This window comes from Phodopus roborovskii, unplaced genomic scaffold (assembly GCF_943737965.1).
Source record: "Phodopus roborovskii unplaced genomic scaffold, PHOROB, whole genome shotgun sequence".
Taxonomy (NCBI): Eukaryota; Metazoa; Chordata; class Mammalia; order Rodentia; family Cricetidae; genus Phodopus; species Phodopus roborovskii.
This window is the reverse complement of record NW_026126459.1, coordinates 9,383,534-9,402,711: the sequence shown is the minus strand read 5'-3', so window position 1 is coordinate 9,402,711 and position 19,178 is coordinate 9,383,534. Positions and strand designations below refer to the sequence as shown.

Genomic DNA, 19,178 nt, shown 5'->3' with positions numbered 1-19,178 from the left:
ACTACTTGGCATTACAGTTCTGCACAGCCTGTGTTCAGTCAAGACAATGTAATGCATCTAAATATGTAATGATTAACGACAGTGAAATAGCTGGTAAAGATCAGTCACTCGTTCCCATATTACAAACATTATTAATAATAATTGCTGTCAGTCCTACTTTAACCAAACTAACAAAAATATTCCCAAAGGCTTTAAGGAGCTTAGCTACTTCATTCACAGAAGGCAGAGTACTTATGGAGACAATTAAACTTCAGCCGTTAGACGTTCCTATTAGATAGGAATGCATACCCTGAAGACAATGTATAAATGAAATGTTGTATTAGAGGACAAAAAAATTCCTTTGAGTTACACAAAAGGTAGAATTTCATTTCCTTCAAGTTTCAACACATTTGTTGGTCTTGGCAAGTCCTGTTTGAGTAAAATTAAAGAAAACTACCTGTGATTATATGTCACAGGTTAGACAAGCCTAATATACCATATGTACACACATTTTACAGTTAATTTATCAGTGGACCTCCTACTGAAAAGGAAACTAACTGCTAGACATTGTAACTGCAACTAAGACTATCACACTTATTTAAAAATTATTCTAATACCTACCATTGCTTAAAAAAAAAAAAAAAAAAGCTGGCTTAAGTATTTAAAGTATTTTAAAGGATTTTAACCATGTGGTTAAGAAAAATAATTAAAAGTTCATAGTTTTTTTTTTCTAATCCCTGGTTGTTACATAAAAACTATAAACTTTGCCTCTTGATTTGATATGCTTGATCAAAAGAACAAGTGTGTGTGTGTGTGTGTGTGTGTGTGTGTGTGTGTGTAGCTACAAAGAGCTTAGAGCAAAATTCTGAACTTCTGTACCTTTACCAAGACCAAGCCTCTCCTTTGTGCATTCTACCTTCTCCTCACTCCCATCCAGGCTCAGTGGTCTCTACCAGCCCTAATCAATTCATTTTGCTGGGTCACAAAAGTTATGTATAAAAAAGCATCTCAGCAAGGCTCTGATAGCCAGATAGATACTCCCCAAAACAACTTACTAACCCTGCCCTTTATTAGAAAAGCAGGCTTAGATGACACTAGAACAAATGAGCATGACTAAATTCAAATAAAACTCTACTGTGTTAGGGCTGGAGTGATAGCTCACTAGTTAAAAATGATTATTGCTCTTGCAAAGGACTGGAGGTCCTTCCCAGAACCCTCATCAGCTCCAACACCATTCTCCCTCTGAAAGCACTAGCACTCATGGGCACAGACACCCTCCCAAACATACTTCTAATTAAAAATAAAAATAAAACAGAGGAAAGGGGATATCAAGCTCAAGACCATCCTAGCCTACATAGCAAGACCTTGAAAAGAATATCTCTTGTAAATATTACAATTTAAAGTTCCAGTCACTTTCATGAGGCAACTACTTAAATGTGAAAACCACCTTTCACTCATAGGCCATACTATAATAGGTGATGGGCCAGGTCTGGCAACTCCTGTCTTACTACGATTCCTAACATACCATAGTCCTCTCCAAACCCCACAAAATCATGGTTTTCCTTTCCCATCATCATCATCACAATCACTTTTCTCATTACAGCAAATGTAGCTGTAAACTGAATACAAGAACCCAGGAAAGAAGTGTGTGTAACAGACACAGGATGGTGCTGGCAGGAAAAGGTATGAAGGAAGGGGATGGTCTACTCCATGGGTGGGGTCTACACTTTCTATGACAACTGCGATCCAAAAGGAAATGCCTAAAAAGTAGCTTCAAGTAGATTTAGAACATACAAGAGACTAAAACCACCAAACTTTGGGAACTTGTTCAGTATTAGGTAGAGAAAGAATATATGTAAGGGTCTGGAGACATGACTCACTCAGCAGTGAACACCTGCTGTCCTTGCTGAGGACCTACGTTCAATTCTCAGCATACACATGATGGCTTATAACTATCCATAACTCCAGCTCCAGGAGATCTGATACCTTCTTCTAACCTCCACTGGCATCACGCATACACATGGTGCACATACACATATAAAGGCAAAATACTCATATACATAAAATAAATAAACCTAAAAAATTAAAAGAATGTATGTAAAATATTATACTAAGATGCCAGGTGATGGTGGTGCATGCCTTTAATCCCAGCACTTAGGAGGCAGATCTCTGTTAGTTCAAGGCCAGTCTGGTCTACAGAGTAAGTTCCAGACATTTAGCATTAAACAAAGAAACTCTGTCTCGAAAAACCAAAAATAAATAATTATAAATATGATAAATAAACATAAGTAAATAATTACTAAGAATTTTATTCCCCCTCCCCGCCCCCCAAAAAAAAAAACTTAGTAATAAGCCATGCTTGAGTGGTTGAAGAGATGAGTGGTTAGGAGTACTTGCTACTCTTGAGGAAGACCCAGTTCAGTTCCCTGTACCCATATGGCAGCTCACAACCATTGGTAACTCCAGTTCCAGGAGAACTAATGCTGGCCTCCTTAGGCACCAGGCACACATGTGATACACAGGTAAACACTAACACACATATAATAAATAACCCTCTCTTTTTAAAAAGCAATATTTGAGTATAGAAATAAGGTGTGTGGGGGTTGGAGGGAGGGGTAACCAACTGTAGTCATTCCTGAGGAATCTGCTAGGAGGCAAAGGCACAACTGAGATCATAGGAAGTCAGGGACAGAATAGATGAAGCCCCATAAACAACAAAAGATTAATGCAGACCACAGATGAGAAAGAATTAACATGCACAATTTCCATAGACTGAGGAGATTTGGGGCAGTGGGGTAATAACACCTGACTAACATTTATAGGATGCCTGGTTCCTCTATAAAGAATTGATCATGGCTGGCAAGATGGATCAGTGTGTAAGTCACTTGCCATCAAGCTTAATGGTCTGAGTTTGGGGTCCCAGGGTAGAAGGGGAGAATCAAGTCCTGCAAGTTGTCTACTATTGACTTCACCATGGCACATACAGTCAAACAAACACACACATACACACACACACACACACACACACACAAACACGACTGTAAAAAAAAAAATCTGAAAAGGGAATAAAAATGGAATGTTCTGGAAAATTAAAGGACCTCAATAAATTTATTAAGGGAGGTGACTCAAACTCCAAAAGGAAAAGCTACATGTTCTCTCTCATATGTAGATCCTAGTCTATAATATACATGTGTAGATACCCAAACCAGTATAAATGTGGGGAAAACTTAAAAATTTAGAAGACCTAAAGAGGGTAATATCAGGTAGTGAAGAATGGAGTATAAGCAAAAGGACTCATAAGCCAATTGTGGTAATACACACCTCTAATTCCAGCACTCAGATGACAGAGGCTGACAGATCTATCAAAGTTTGAAGCCAGCCTGGTCTGCATAATGGGTTCCAGGACAATCAGCGCTATAGAGTGAGAACCTATCTCCAAAATAAAATGTCATGAAAGAAGATACAAAGCTTATTTTTTTTTTTATTTCCAACTGACACACAATTTGGTAGATAATGTCACTTCAATTTTTTTATGTATTGAAGTAGCAAGAACCATCTTTACATTCTAAAAGAATACATGTGTTAGTCTTTTGAGGCAGTGACTGTGAATCCCATTGACCAGTAGTGCAACTGTAACTAGACACAATTAGCCAATGAATACATTTACTGAATTGACCCATTCAGAAAAAGTGATTTTTAAAAAATTATTATGAGGACAGGGGGTTTGTGAACTGAATTTTTTTAATTTCTCTCTTTCTTGTTAAAACTGTATCAAATATTGTTACAATTATTTAATATATAAGTTATGATGCTATACTTTAATGGTACTAAAGAGGTGGGGGCTGGGCAGTGGTAGTGCACACCTTTAATCCCAGCACTTGGGAGGCAGAGGCAGACGAATCTATAAATTCAAGGCCAGCCTGGTCTACAGAGAGAGTTCCAGAACAGGATCCAAAGCTACCTACAGAAACCCTGTCTCAAAAAACCAAAAGGAAAGAAAAAGAGGATAGGTCTAATGTTAACAAACTTTATTTAGTTATTTCACATTAAACAGATACCAACACATCACAGTGTACCCCATAAATGCATACAATTATGACTTATCAAAAATTAAAGGCCAATCAGCAATTTAAAGAGACCAGTAAATGAAGCATGATTGTTTTTCCTCTAGCCTTATTCAGTTATTTGGGTGACAACATAAACAAGTGGAATTTAATTGCAGGTCAATACAAGGAAATGTTTAGACCCATGAATCCAAACTGAACTAAAAAGGGAAATGTGACATTAGGAAGGGAATGGAGAACAGAGTGAAGGATAGGAAACCAAATCAATAGGAAGGTTAGAGTACTGGGACCTAGAGAAAAGGCAAACCAGATCAGAAGGGCTACTGAAACTAATCATGAAGAACGCTGAATTAAAAATAAGGTCCAGATAAAGTACAAAAGGTGGCAATGAAAGGATTACCCACGCAAACACTGAAATGACCAAGATTTAAGAAAATTAAAGCAATACACAGTTAACAGTAAGCTAACAGTAAGCTAAAGCTAAACTTTTCAAATAAGATGGAGTAGCCCACAGATATTTAAACTGCAAGACTGATTCAACAGGCAGTATATTGCCATAGCATGGACAAAAAGTTGGAAGGAACCAGGAAAGGTAGTTCAAGTCTGTAACCCCAACACTTATGAGCTAAGGCAGAAGGGCTGAGCTAAAGGACAGTATGGACTACACAGCAAGATCATGTCACAAAAGACAAACAAAAGGGATAGCAAAATGGCTCAAGGGTTACCAGTGCTGGCTAGTCTTACAGAGGATGGGAGTTTGGCTCCCAATATCCACTATAGGCAGCTTACAACTGCATGTAACCTCAGCTCCTCTTCTGACCTCTATGGACATAATACCTACAAGTATACATAGACACAAGTATATAATTTAAATATGCATACACACATACATATATTTAAAAACAAAACAAGAGTCAGGGTAAGTCTGACACCACCAGAGACAATCAAGGACAGTATCTAGCACATCTTGAGCTACAAAGTACAGAAAAAACAGAAAACACCTCCCACTGTTGAAAGCCCCTGGGAAAGGTTTGTAAGTCTTCTTTAATGTCTCTTGATATAATTTCTATTCTCTATATAATGATCATAATGGTGACCAAGACAAAGATGGTAGCTAACATCTAAATTGTTCTTATGTGCTAGCCACTATCCTAGGTGTTGTACACATAAACTTCTTGGTGGCAATAATAAAGAAGTATCACTCACACATAACTATAGCTTATCTAGTCTTAGGGACAGAGAACCTGGCTCAGCTGAATAACAATGCCAGGGTTCCTTTGCTTTTCAGTATACTTACTCACAGATCACTGACCAAGCCCTTGAATCCAGTAACCACACCAAAAGACCAGAAGAATGAAAGGGCTAAAATACCCCTCTCAGGATTCTGGTAGTCACAAACATATCCTTATTTGTTTTCATTTGCTGGTTCAAATTCCTTCCTACGTACTTTATCCACTTAAGATAACTGCATATGAGAGGTGGCCTCATGTTGAGTACTTCTGTTTTGAAGCTGAGTCAGAACACCCTACCAAATAGCTTCATGTGTATTCCAGCTCATGACATTGGTAAAAATAAAGGAGACTGCCATCACATATTTCTTTTTATAGAGGAACTTGATGTTTTCGCAAACAATTGAACTGAATCATGGCTGAGTCAAAATACCATATGGCATCTAAGCTGATGACTTGTCTGTTTTTTCTTTTTTTTTTGGGGGGGGAGGTATTCTTCTTTTGGATCACTCAAAGACTTGCTGGCCACAAGCTCAGTAATGTTTAGGAAAATCCATGTGTATGAATGAGTGTACACAGACAAGATTTATATTTTACTCCTGTGGTATTCTGACCTCTGAAGGGCTTAATCTATTTGCTTTCTTCATGAAAGTTAGTCAACATATTCATGCAAGCAACTCAGAATCCTAAGTCATTTCCTATCCCTTGAAATCAACCATCTGTCATAACTGAGGTTTCCTACATATTCCTAACTATTCTGTGCTTTTATTTTACATATAATGGCTCAAGAAAATCATAAAAATACCACCAAATGCCCATTAAGTGCTAGATGTGAATGTAAGAATTGGGAATCTAGAGTTAAATAAGAATCCGGTCTCTAAGGGGATAGCAGGTAATTAAGTGCTTTTAATAATCTGATAGTCTTGAAAAGAGGCAAAAATACAGGACACAGACCTATAGAGTGCAAAGACTTCCAATACTATTCATTATTTTTATACCACTATAACCAAATACCTAACAAAAACAACCTGTAAGGTAGGAGTTATTTTGACTCACAACTTCAGAGGTATCTTTACTCAGCCCAATGGTTACCTCGCCCTATAAGCTTGGGTGGAATACCCTGTTGGCAGAACCATATAGCAGAGAAGAATCTCATGGCAGACAGGAAGCAAAGAAAAGGAAACACATGAGAGGACCAGAGCATAACATAGCCTCCAGGGCAACAGTTCCCAACCTGTGGATCATGACACCTTTGGCAAAACTCTAGCTCCAAAATATTTACATTACAGTTCATAAGAGTAGCAAAATTACAATTACAAAGTAGCAATGAAAATATTTTTAAGGTTGGGGGTCACTACAACATGAAAAACTGTATTAAAGGGTTGTAGCATTAGGAAGGTTGAGAACCACTGCTCTAGCTAGGGTCATATTCTCAGTGATCTACTTCTTCCAGTTAGGCCCCACCTCCTACTTTTTTACTACCTCTCAATAATGCAATCATATGATGAATTCAGCAAGGGAATAATCCACTGATCAAAGAAATCAGGATCCAATCAATTACCAAAAAACCATCAGCTAGCAACCAAGTCCTCAATACAAGACTAGTGGCGGTCATTTCATACTCAAACCATAACAAAATGAGAATTGAAATGGTAAATAAATTATGAAGGAAAATTACAAGAATGTACATACAAAGAGATAAAGAAAGTCTGAGGCATTTATAAATTTACTGTCACAACACTTGCGCTATTTCTTTGTTAGTAATTGGAATCAAGCCAAAGAGTTCATTTACTATATAACTATAGTTGCCCCACAAAACTTGGCGAATTCCTTAATCTTCATTGTCAAAATGATTGGATCTGGAATCATCCTAGGAGACATACTTCTAGGGATGTCTATGAAAGTATTCTGGAGAGGTTTAACTGAGGAAGACTTGTTGATGACCAAACTGTAGAAGGGGGAAAAAAGAATCTAGCCAAGCACCAGCCAAGCCCCCCACCACCTCCATTCCTCACTACAATGTGAACAGTGCTTGTGGTAGTTTGAATGTAATTGGTTCCCATAAACTCATAGGGAGTAGTGTTATTAGGAGATATGGCTTTGTTGGAGTAGATGTAGCCTTGTTCGAGGAAGTGTGTCACCGTGGGGGTGGGCTTTGAGGTCTCCTATGCTCAAGCTATGTCCAGTGTCAGTCCACTTCCTGTTGCCTTCAGATCAAGATGTAGAACTCTCATCTCCTTCTCCTCCAATACCATGTCTAACTGCATGCCACCATGCTTCCCACCCTGATGACAATGGACTAAACCTCTGAAACTATAAGCCACACCAATTAAATATTGTTTGAAAAGAACACGGTCAACAAGATAAAACAGCTCCCTACAGAATAAGAAAAAACCTTCATCAACCCAATGTCTGACAAAGGGCTGATCTCCAAAATATACAAAGAACTCAAGAAACTAGACATCAAGCTACCAAATCAACCAATTAAAAAATGGGGTACAGATATGAACAGAGAATTATCAACAGAACAATTTCAAATGACAAAAAACACTTAAGGAAATGCTCGACATCCTTAGTCATCAGGGAAATCCAAATCAAAACCACTCTGAGATTCCATCTTACACCAGTCAGAATGGCTAAGATCAAAAACACCAATGACAGCTTATACTGGAAAGGAGGGAAAGGGGAACCCTCCTCCATTACTGGTGAGAGTGCAAACTTGTACAGCTGCTGTAGAAATCAGTATGGCAATTTCTCAGAAAATTAGGGAGCAACCTACCTCAAGATCTTGCATTACCACTTCTGGGCATATACCCAAAGGAGGCACATTCACATCACAAGGACATTTGCTCAACTATGTTCACAGAAACATTACTTGTAATAGCTAGATCTTGGAAACAACCTAGATACCCCTAGGTGGAGTACTAAGAAACAGTGACATCCTAAAATGGACAGAACTAGGAAAAAAAAAAAAAAAAAAAAAAAACATCCTGAGTGAGGTAACTCAAAACCAGAAAGACAAATATAGAATGTACTTACTCATAAGCGGATACCAGACATAAAGCAAAAGATACCCAGCCCACAGTCTATAACCCCAGAGAAGCTAGAACCCTCTCCCAGAAACAGATGGAGAAATCTGCAACTAACCAATGGGCCAAGCTCCTGGAGTACAATTGAAGTGAGGTAGGAGAAAAAACATGAAGGAGTCAAGACCACAATGGGGAAACCCACAGAATCAGCCAACCCGAGCTAGTAAGAGATCACTGACTCTGATCTGACAAATGGAGAATCCTTAATATAGGTGACAATGGTGTGGCTGAGACAATACATGAGGCCACTGGCAGTGAGTCCAAGATCTAACACTAATGCACAAACTGACTTAGTGGAGCCCATTCTATGTGGTGAGATACCTTGCTCAGCCTAGACACAGAGGTGTGGAGGGTGGAGAGGTGCCTTGGTCCTGCCTCAATGAGATTATCGGACAGACTTAGAAGACTTCCTATGGGAGGCCTTACCCTCTCCGAAGAGCAGATGGGAGGTGGAGGTGGGAGAAGAGAAGGGAGAGGGAACTGAGATTGAAATATAAAGAATAAATTATTTTTTTAAAAAAAGGAGTTGCTATGGTCATGGTGTTTCTTCACAGCAATAGAAACTCTAAGACAACAGGTCCTACCATTGTGACTTCACACAGTGACAAACTATAATCAATAAGTCAAAATCTTAAGTTGCTTTATTGACAGGCATTTGTTCACAGCAATGAGAAAAGTAACAATATAGGTAGTGAATAAATAACATGCACCTGAATAACTTTTTAATTATTATTGAGTAGCACTAGGGTTTTTTTGTTTTGTTTTTTGGGGGGGTTGGTTTTTTGTTTTGTTTGGTTTCATTTCGTTTTTCGAGACAGGATTTCCATGACTTTGGAGCCTGTCCTGGAACTAGCTCTTGTAGACCAAGCTGGTCTCTAACTCAGAGATCTGCCTGCCTCTGCCTCCCAAGTGCTGGGATTAAAGGCATGTGCCACTAACACCTGGCTGACTAGAACTGTTAAGTGATTTTTTTTTTTTTTTTCTCTCTCAGTAGAGCCAATTGGCTTATCCTCCATGTTCTATTCAATTCAGTGTTTACTGAGTATCAAAACAGTCTAGGCACCCTGCCAGGAAATGCCCCAAAGACAATGGTTCCTGCCCTCAAAATGAGTGCTGTCCTGTAGGAAAAGACTGATAAGAAAAGGGTATTCTATTATAATGAGCTGGCAAGGTGGATAAGGTAGCAAACTTGAAAACCTGAGTTCAATTCCCAGGACCCCAATAGTGGAAAAGATTTGAAACAATCCCCCCACCATAAAAGTGTAAAAAGAAAAAAAGGACATTCCATTCTGAAATGAAGAGACAATGAGAAGTTCGCATTTTAACAGCTCCCTCCTTTCTAAACAATTATGTTCAGTTATAAAAACTAAAAATGTATAGTCTAACATAAACAAGATATACACCTTCACACACAGAAACTCAATGGGAACACTGCTCTTAGAAGTATGTTTTTTTCTGCCGGCCTGGGCCCACTACTGCGCCAGCCACAAATAACACACAGAGACACTGTATTTGATATAATGCTGTTAGCCTGTTACTAGCATTTTTTTTATTGGCTAGCTCTGTCTTAAATATTAACCCATTTCTATTAATCTAAGTATTTCCACATGGTTTTATCTTACCAGAGAGAGGGGCTGGCTTACTACCCTGTTGGTCCTACATCTTGAAAACTACTCCTAACACACTCCATTATAATCAAGTCTAAAACTAAAAGTCAACATATCCACAAAGCAGAATCCTATAACTAAAGCCAGTCAATGGTGGCACATGCCTCTAATCCCAGCACTAGGGAGGTAGAGGCAGGTGGAACTCTGTGAGTTGGAGGCCAGTGTGAGTTCCAAGACAGGCTCCAAAGCTACAGAGAGACCCTGTCTCAAAAAAAAAAAAAAAAAAAACAAAAAGAAAAAAAAAAAAAAAAGACTATAACTAATCCTGACTGGATGACAAGGGCTAAATATTCCCTGCCCATTGTAGTGATCAGAAACACCATGTGGCTCACAGAGCAAGAACATGAATGACTCCTCTGCATGTCACTATACACCACATGCAGGCTACATGGAAAGCGGAAGCACAGAGGGCTTCACAGAAAAGCCCTGGTAGAAGATGCTGACTGCCCAGTAACTAGACACATAGATTTCTAATAATATTACTACCTAAATCACCATCAAAATACTGGTTTTTAAGCCAAGATCACTGGATCGGGTACAAAAAAATGTAAAACCTTCACAGAGGGAGGAGTGAGCACAGAAAGGAGACATGGAAAACAGTTGTTGCTAAAGGAAAGGTCTTGAGGTAAAGGTTCACAGAGAAAATTCCAACAAGAAAAACTGGTTGCTACCCTAACTATCCCAATGACCCACTGAAGTTTGTGTCCTAATACTGTAACCCTAGGCTGTATTGAACTAAGTCCTAGGGCCCAAATGAACACATCAGTCTGGCAAGATGGCTCAGAGAGTGAAAGCACTTGCAGCCAAGCCTGACCATCTTAGCTCGATTCCTGAGACTTACGCAGCAGCAGAGAATGTAGGCCTTAAGGTTTTTACACACAATAAACAAATAACAATGTACTCTCAAAAAAGAAAACTTCCAGGGGACTAAGGGGCAAAGATGGCCGTCACTACAACACAAAAATATCAGCTCTAGGCACCCTGAAAAGTCATAGTTTCTTCAACAAGATGAGGGAAGGATCTAGAACCCTGAGGCTCACTGGGAAGTCTCAGTACTTCCCTGCCTAGTTATCCCATGAAAAAGCAACTGACATAACCCAAGAGTAACAAAGGAAAGGTAACCAAGGGCTCAGCTCCCTTAGCAACAGGGCTCATCCACACTGCAGGCTGAACCCAGGGTAAATTCAGTATGGTCGGTAGACACAGATGAACCTTAACCTGTTGAAAGCCTCTGCAGCAGGACTACAGCCTGTTGCAATAGTGTTCCTCCTAAGATTCTTAAGATTCCACAGGCTACTGCCTTGAAAACTGACAGTGAACATTCTCAGACGAGAAAAGACCTAAGCAGAAGAGCAGATTGTGACTCATGCTAGGCCTCAGCCCTAACCTTGACCTGGCCAGTCAATGACATCAGGATCAATTTTCAACCAATGACCAACAGGCTAATCAACTACTTAAGCCATGCATCTTCACAAGGGTAAATTGGAGGTAGAGTTCACATGTTTCCTGGGGGATTAAGTCTCAGCTCCACAAGGTGTTCTTATATTAGTTGTCTTCTGATTTTTTTCCTCTAGATTTTCAATCAATCACACAGTTGGCTCAGCTCAGCCTCTAGAAACATAAAGCAAGCACTGTCTGGTATAGAGAAAATGTTCATGAAGCAAAACCTCAAGCACCAGATTACTCACAATGTTAACAAACAATACCCAGTCCTACTTTTCTTATAGCAAATTTTACTACTTAATTTTTACTTTTTTTATCTGTGTGTAAAAACTAATGAGCAAGTGAGTGACCAAGTGTGTACATTGTGTGCCATGGCACACAAGTGGAGGTCTATGTTGGCTACTTTTCTGTCAAGTTGACATAGGCTAGTCATTTTGGAAGAAATGGAACCACAAATGAGAAAATGCCCCCACCAGACTGGTCTGTGGGTAAGCTTGTGGTACATATTCTTGACTGATGATTAATGAGGGTGGTGCCAACCACAGAAAGGTAGTCCTGAATAGTATAAGAAAGTAGGCTGAGCAAGCCATGAGGAGCAAGCCAGTAAGCAGCACCACTCCATGCCCTCTACATCAGCTCCTGCCTTGAGTTTCTATCCTCCTTCGAGTCATGACAGACTGTGATTGAAACATGTAGGCTAAAATAAGCCCTTTCCTTCCCAAGTTGCTTTTGGTCACTGTGCAATAGAAACCTTAACTAAGATAAGGTCAAAGATGACTTTGAGGACTAATTCTCTTTCCACCTCGTTGCTAAGTCATGATCTTTCATTTCTGCAGTGTTGCTGACTGACTCACAAGCTTCTTATCTGTTCTCCTGTCTCTGCCTCCCATCTCCCCATAGAGGTCCTGGAGTCTAGAATTACTCATATCCAGCTTTTATGTGGATTCTTGGAAGCTTGTCATCAGAGTAGCACGGCAAGTACTTTTACCCACCTAGTCACCTTGCCACCCAAAGTTTACTACCATTTTCCCCCACAAGTAGTAACACTTAAGTTTTGAATAGAAAACGACAGTGATATTTGCTCAAAGTCCTTCAGTCATGCTCAAATGAGTTCTTTTGGAGACTACTGATAAAATGAGAAATTAATTTACAGGCAAAAAAACTGCAATATGACCCATCTAGATATGGCACATTCCCTAGAAAGTTCCCTTACTCTTTCTCTGCTAATCCCAACCTCCTTTGACAGCCACTGTTCAGATGTGTATTATGACTAACATTGACTAGTGTACCAGTATATGCTTAGTAACTGGCTATCTTATTCAGTGTTTCTGGAATTCTTCCATATTGTTCTGTGTCAGTAGCTCATGTCTTTTTATTGCAAAAGTTTTAGCCATTCTCCCAATGACAGATATTTAAATTGCTTCCATTATTTAGTCATATTAGTTAAGTTGCTATGAACATTCTTTAAGTGTTTTGTGGACACATGTTTTTGTCTAACTTTACAAAAATATGCCAGTATGTTTCCCAAAGCAGTAACATCTTTTATAACCTCACCAATAGCATATAAGAGTTCCTGTTGTCCCCAAATCTCACAAAATATTGATGTTGACATTTTAAATTTAGCCATGTTAATCAGCACACAGTTTGTTGTTGCTGTTTGAAGAGGTTACAGTTGGTGGATTGGCTTTAAAAAAATTTTTTTTTGTCTAATTTTCATGTGGATAGGTGTTTCACCTACAGAGTTTATGTGTATACCCATGCCTGGCCCAAGGAGGCCACAAGAAAGCCTTGAATCCTGTGGAACTGGAACTACAAACATGTGAATGCTGGAAGCTGAACCCTGGTCCTCTGGAAGAACAGCAAGTGCTCTAACCACTAAGCCAACTCTCCAGCCACAGTCTTGTTGTATATCCCAGAGTGACCTAGAACTCACTAGTAGATTATAGAAACGCATCACCACACTCATATCCACAGATTTTATTGTGATCTTATCTGTTTACAAGAGCTCTTTTAAAATACAGTTCACACAGCATACAATTCATCCATTTGAAGTACCCAACCACATACAGGTAATATACATATTACAATGTTACTTTCTTAAAGTGTGGTAAAATATCTGTAACATGAAACTTGCCATGTTGGCTACTTTTAAGTCTACAATTCAACAAGTTTACTTTCATTCACAACCCAACAGTCATCACTACTACCTATTTTAAAACTTAAACATCCAAAAATTGAAATTTTTAATCATTAAGTAGTAACTTTCTATTCCTTGCTGCCCAAAACCTGATATCCTCTAAATTCACTTCCCTATGAATATGCCCTATGGTTCATAAATGGAATCATATAATACTTATCTTTTTGCAGTTCCTTTAATTTCTTGATGATAATCTATGCTTAGCTTTCTTAGGAATCATCAAACTGGTTTTCATGTTGGCCACAACATTCTACAATCTCACCAACAATGTATAAAGATTCTACTTCAGACTGGGAATGTAATTCAGTAACCAAATACTAACTCAAAAGTGCAAGGCCCAAGGCTCAAAACCCAAAACCACCAAAAAATGAGGCATCAGTTTCCACACATCTTCACTGATTATTGATGCTTGCTCCTCCCCAACCTTTTTTTTTTTTTTTTGATAACAGCCAAACAAAAGGGTATAAAATGATATCTCACTGTGGCATCCACTGCTTTTCACTAGCAGCCACTGAATACTGAATAATGTTGACTAGCATTTACACATCTCTATTAAAGCACAAGAGGTTTTACCCAATTTTAAAATGGACTATCTTTCTAGTAAATTGTAGAAATACTTTATACATTCTGAAACCATCTTTTGTTAGATATATTTATTACAAAAACTCTAGTCTATGCCTTTGTTATGTTGTCTTCTTACAGAGTTTCTAATGGTAGCCCTAGATGTCCTGGAACTCACTCTGTAGACCAGGCTGGCCTTGAACTCACAGAGACCCGCCTCTGCCTCCACCTCCCAAGTGCTGAGACTAAAGTCGTGCCCCACCACTGCCCAGCCATTACTCTCTCCTTTAATCTAGTCTAGACGGATAAAGTATTTCACTTAAATAGGATGTTATATCTTAGATTGCTTAGTAACAGAGGTAGGGGGCAGCTATGGGTTAATGAGGGGTATGAAAGTATAATGGCATTATGTATGAAGACATAATAAACCCCATTATTTTGTACTACTAAAACAGGCCGTTTTTTTTTTTTTTTTTTTAAAAGTCTGCCTTGGTCACAAGGATACTAATTTCTTCTAGATACATTAGATATTTAGATCTATATTCCATGAAGAAATACTTTTCTGAATGGTTTGAGATATAGGTCAAAGTTCATTTTATTCCAATTAATATACAAATTGCTAATAATGTGCTTTAAGTTGATTTTGGTTTTAAATTTATAAATACTCTAGCTAGAAAGTAATTTTTCACACAAAATATTCAGCATTCAATTAAAAAATACCCAACATACACACAATAAAAACTAACAATAAAAAGATCAACCAGCATTATTTCCCAGAAGTATCACATTGATCAGCATCCTACCGACAAACCCAAGCAGCAATACTCAGGGCCTACAACAACCTTTTAGATGCACACTTTTCTACTGCGACTGCAAATGGGAAAGTACTCAACTCAGCATCTTTCCTTGTTATTGCTATAGTTGGGTTTGTTTATCCGGTTTTGGAGATAGGGAGGGTGTCACAATGTTGACCAGTCTGGCCTTGAACTCAGAGATCCACTTGTCTCTGTCTCCTAAATACTGGGATTGAAGACCTGTGCCACTATGCCCGATTCAGTTATCTATCTATCTATGTTGGCTGGCTGGCTGGCTGGCTGGCTGGGTGGGTGGCTGGGTTTGGTTTTTCGGCACAGGGTTTATGTATTTATTCATTTCTTTTGATTTTCAACACAGGGTTTCTCTGTGTAACCTTGGCTGTCCTGAAACTCATTCTAGAGACCAGGCCAGCCTCGAACTCACAGAGATCCTCCTGCCTCTGCCTCCGGAGTGCTGAGACTAAAGCAACTGTCTATTTTTTAAAAAGGAAAAGTTCATTGGCCACTGGTGGCACATGTCTTTAATCTCAGCACTCGGGAGACAGAAGCAAGTAGATCTCTGTGAGTTTGAGGCCAGCATGGTCTACAGAGTGAGTTCCAGGACAGGCTCCAAAGCTTCACAGAGAAAACCTGTCCCAAAACCCAAAAGGAAAAGTTCTAGTAACCACTGAACCTACCCAAGCCTATGTGTTCTTTGTCCACACACTGGGATTGCATGTTATCTCCCCACAAAAAAGAACAAGGGTTCTGAGTCCTCTCACTCCAATAACTAAGCATAGTACTTGGTACAGGCGAGACCATTAAGAAAAAATACTAATGCTTGTTTAGTGCTAGGTGTCAGCCATGGCCTAAAGATGTAACATGCATAATCTCATTAAATCCTCACTAAGGAAGGACCTCCAACATCGCTTCCATTAAGCAGAAAGGGAAACTGCAGCACCAACAATACTATAAAATCCAACAGAACTGACAGCCTCGCCTACTTCTGTTTCCACGTTTTATTTCTTCGCAGCATTGAAATCACGCACCCTAGGTCCCATTTTTAAGGCTAGAAATAGAAAGGTCGGAGGCAATGCTGAGCAGATGTCAAGAAGTCAGTCCTGATCTGCAGGCCCCTGGGCATCTCCCTTTAACCCAGTGGTGGGAAGCAAGCCTGAACACGCCTACCCCAGCCATCGCCCGCCCTCAGGGCCCCGCCTGGGGAGCCAAACCAACAGCTTCCTCACAGCCAACTAGGGGACCAGCGTTGCCACCGCCTGCCCTCCCCCCCTCCCCCCCCCCCGCCCCGGGCCAGAGCAAAGCCTCGTCCGGAGCAGGCCTAGGTGAGCGCCACAGAACCACAACCTGCGCGTGAGCCGAGCCCGCTCGCCCGCCGCCCAGCCCAGAGCCCCTGCATGGATCCTCCTCCTCCTGGCCAGCAGGCCCTGCACAGTTACCGGTTACGATGCTCCTTGAAGAGCGCGGTGAGGGCGCGCAGAGCCTCCAGGTCCTGGATGGGTGCTGGCACCATGACGCCCGACAGCCGGGAGGGTGGCATCCTGGGCGCCGCCATCTTGCCACTCACTCTTAGCCGAGCCTGACGAGGTGGAGAGAAGAGCGAGAGAAGGGGACACAGGCGACAGGAGAGGAGACAGAGACGCAGTCTGCACGGCTCCGGCTTCCGCAACCCGTGTCACCCAGATCCCGCGCAGCTGCGAGGCAGAGAGCGCGAGACTAGCCGGCTCGCCGCAGGCGGAGAGGACAACGCGGCGCAGCAGGGGGAGGGGGCGAGGGCGGAAGTCCCGCCTGAGGGGAGGGGGCTCAGCGGAAGCCCTGCTCCTGCCTGGGGAAGGGGGTATGGGTGTCTTCGGGTCCTCAGTGGGGCGTCGGGTGCAAAGACGCCCCCCAAAGGACAGAATACTGGGCCGAAAGGGGCGGGGATGAGGTGGGCTAGAGACTAGAAATTGAGTGTCTTGTCAGGACAGATGTTCACCCTGAGGAAGGGCCTCCATAGGTGGGGCCGGCATGCAGAGGTTTCCCTCTAGGGAAGAGATACCAGGCATAAACTGTGCCCCCAGAATAATGAGGGGTCCTGGGAAGGAGGCTCCTTCTGAAGGGAGAAAGTTGCCCCCACTGGGAGAGGACCTGGAAAGAAGACTTCCCCTCTGGGAATATGTTGCTGGGCCACCTAGTCCCATTGCAAAAGGACCTAGATAGAATAGAGACTCCCTCCAGAGACGAATGCCAGATTGAAGTGGAGGGAGACCTGAAATGGAGGTTCCCCATGGGGAAAGGATGCTGGCTACCTAGAGCCTGTAGAAGACGACCTTGGACAGACGTTTGGACAGACGTTTTCCCTCATGGGGAGAAGACATACTGAACAGAAGTGTCCCCTTAAGAAAGAACCAGGAAAGAGGCTCTTCCAGCAGAATAGGATGCTGGGAAAAAATGTCTCCATGAGAAGCATATTCATTTCTTGTTGCAGCCACAAAATACCTGACAAAAGCAATTTTTAAAAAGGATAGGTCTATTTTGGCTCACAGGTTGAGGGTTACAGGCCCACATGTAACAGCCACAAGTGCTGTTAGCAGCTGGTCACATTGCCTCAAATTCCCTTTATGCAGACCATGGAATTGTACCACCCACATTTGGGGCAGGTTTCCACAGTTAACCTAATCTATCCTAATCTATATAATCCTTCACAAACATGCCTAGAGGCTTTTTTTTTTTTTTTTTTTTTTTTTTTTTTTTGTGATTCTAGAGCTTGTCAAATTGGCCATTATTAATCTTAGCTATCACAACAGGGGACCTGGAGAGGAGGCTCTCTCCAGGGGACAGGATGCTTGTCAGATATATCCCCATACTGGGGCTGACATTAAGAGTATTTTCTAGCTGTGCAGTGGTGCAACACACCTTTAATCCCAGGACTCAGGAGGCAGAGGCAGGCAAATCTCTTTGAGTTCGAGGCCAGCCTGGTCTACAAAGTGAGTCAGGACAGCTGGGGCTACACAGAGAAAACCTGTCTCAAAATAGACACACATACTGTTATGATACAGAGATTGGACCTTGGCAGGTGAGTCAAACCACGATGAATCCACGCCATGCAGACAAAACTTACATGGGAAGTTTTACTGGAGGAAAGGAAGAGAGAAGAGAGAGAGGCAAAGACCTGCCTGTCTCCTCAAAGGAACAGCAGGAAAGAGAGCGTGATGGGAAATGTCATTTTGTAAATATGTTTTTCGTAGTGGTTAATGAATAAAGCACTGTTGGCCAATAGGCGGGACTAGGAGACTAGGAGGAGAGAGGGAGAAGTAGGGAGGAGTCAACATGTAGAACTTGAGAGAACAGAGGTCCGGGCTCTCTCTCCAGTAAGATGAGACCATGTGGAAATATTTAGATTAATGAAAATGGGTTAATATTTAAGACAGAGCTAGCCAATAAGAAATGTTAGTAACAGGCTGTATATCTAATACAGCATCTCTATGTGTTATTTGGGGCTGGTGTGGCGGTGGAACCAGGCTGGAAGAAAAACTACTTATAACAAGAGTGGGAATAGGTGAAGCTTGTCTCTTAAAAGAACCTTTTGCACCTGTGTACAGAAATAGGGTACTGCTTGCCATGTGCAGGAGTGACTGACACACTCTGCCAGGTACTGGATGCTAAGAGGCGACCTGGAGCAAAAAGCCAAGAGCTGCAAAGGAGGTCTCCCTAGAAGAAGATACTGCAGTGGCCTGAGGGCTGGGTTGCAGCCCCCTGAGAAGGTAGAAGACCTAGATCCTCACAGTTAAATGTTTAATCTGTGCTCCTCCCTCAGGTGCAGCAACCTGTCACCAGTCTCAGACCCTGAAAGCTGGCTTCATTGTGCTAATAATACTTGTCACTTGTCAACTACTTAGAATAGCTCATCAAGGTTTTAAAACACAAAATAACCAGCAAAATAGCTCATACTGGCAAGCCTGATGACCCTAGGACCACATGATAGAAGAGGACCAACCCCAACACATTGTCCTTTGACTTCCCTATACCCACATGTATATACCCACATATACAAATGAATGAGGGGGGGCCACACAATTAGAAGTTTTCTTACTCCCTATTCTATTGCTATGAAGACACATCTTGGCCAAGGAAACACTTATAAAAGAACCATCTATT

The 19,178-nt window shown here is 41.1% G+C and overlaps 1 protein-coding gene across 1 annotated transcript in view; it reads right to left on the bottom strand.

Annotated features, from left to right (window-relative positions):
• The window catches only part of Atxn10 (ataxin 10), a 140,223-nt gene extending 123,423 nt beyond the window's left edge, over positions 1–16,800 (bottom strand). Inside the window, exon 1 of the mRNA XM_051189558.1 lies at positions 16,481–16,800. Within this exon, the coding sequence (XP_051045515.1) occupies positions 16,481–16,596 (116 nt within the window). The 5' untranslated portion in view covers positions 16,597–16,800. The remainder of the gene's footprint in view (positions 1–16,480) is intronic.
• Positions 16,801–19,178: the final 2,378 nt, after the last annotated feature.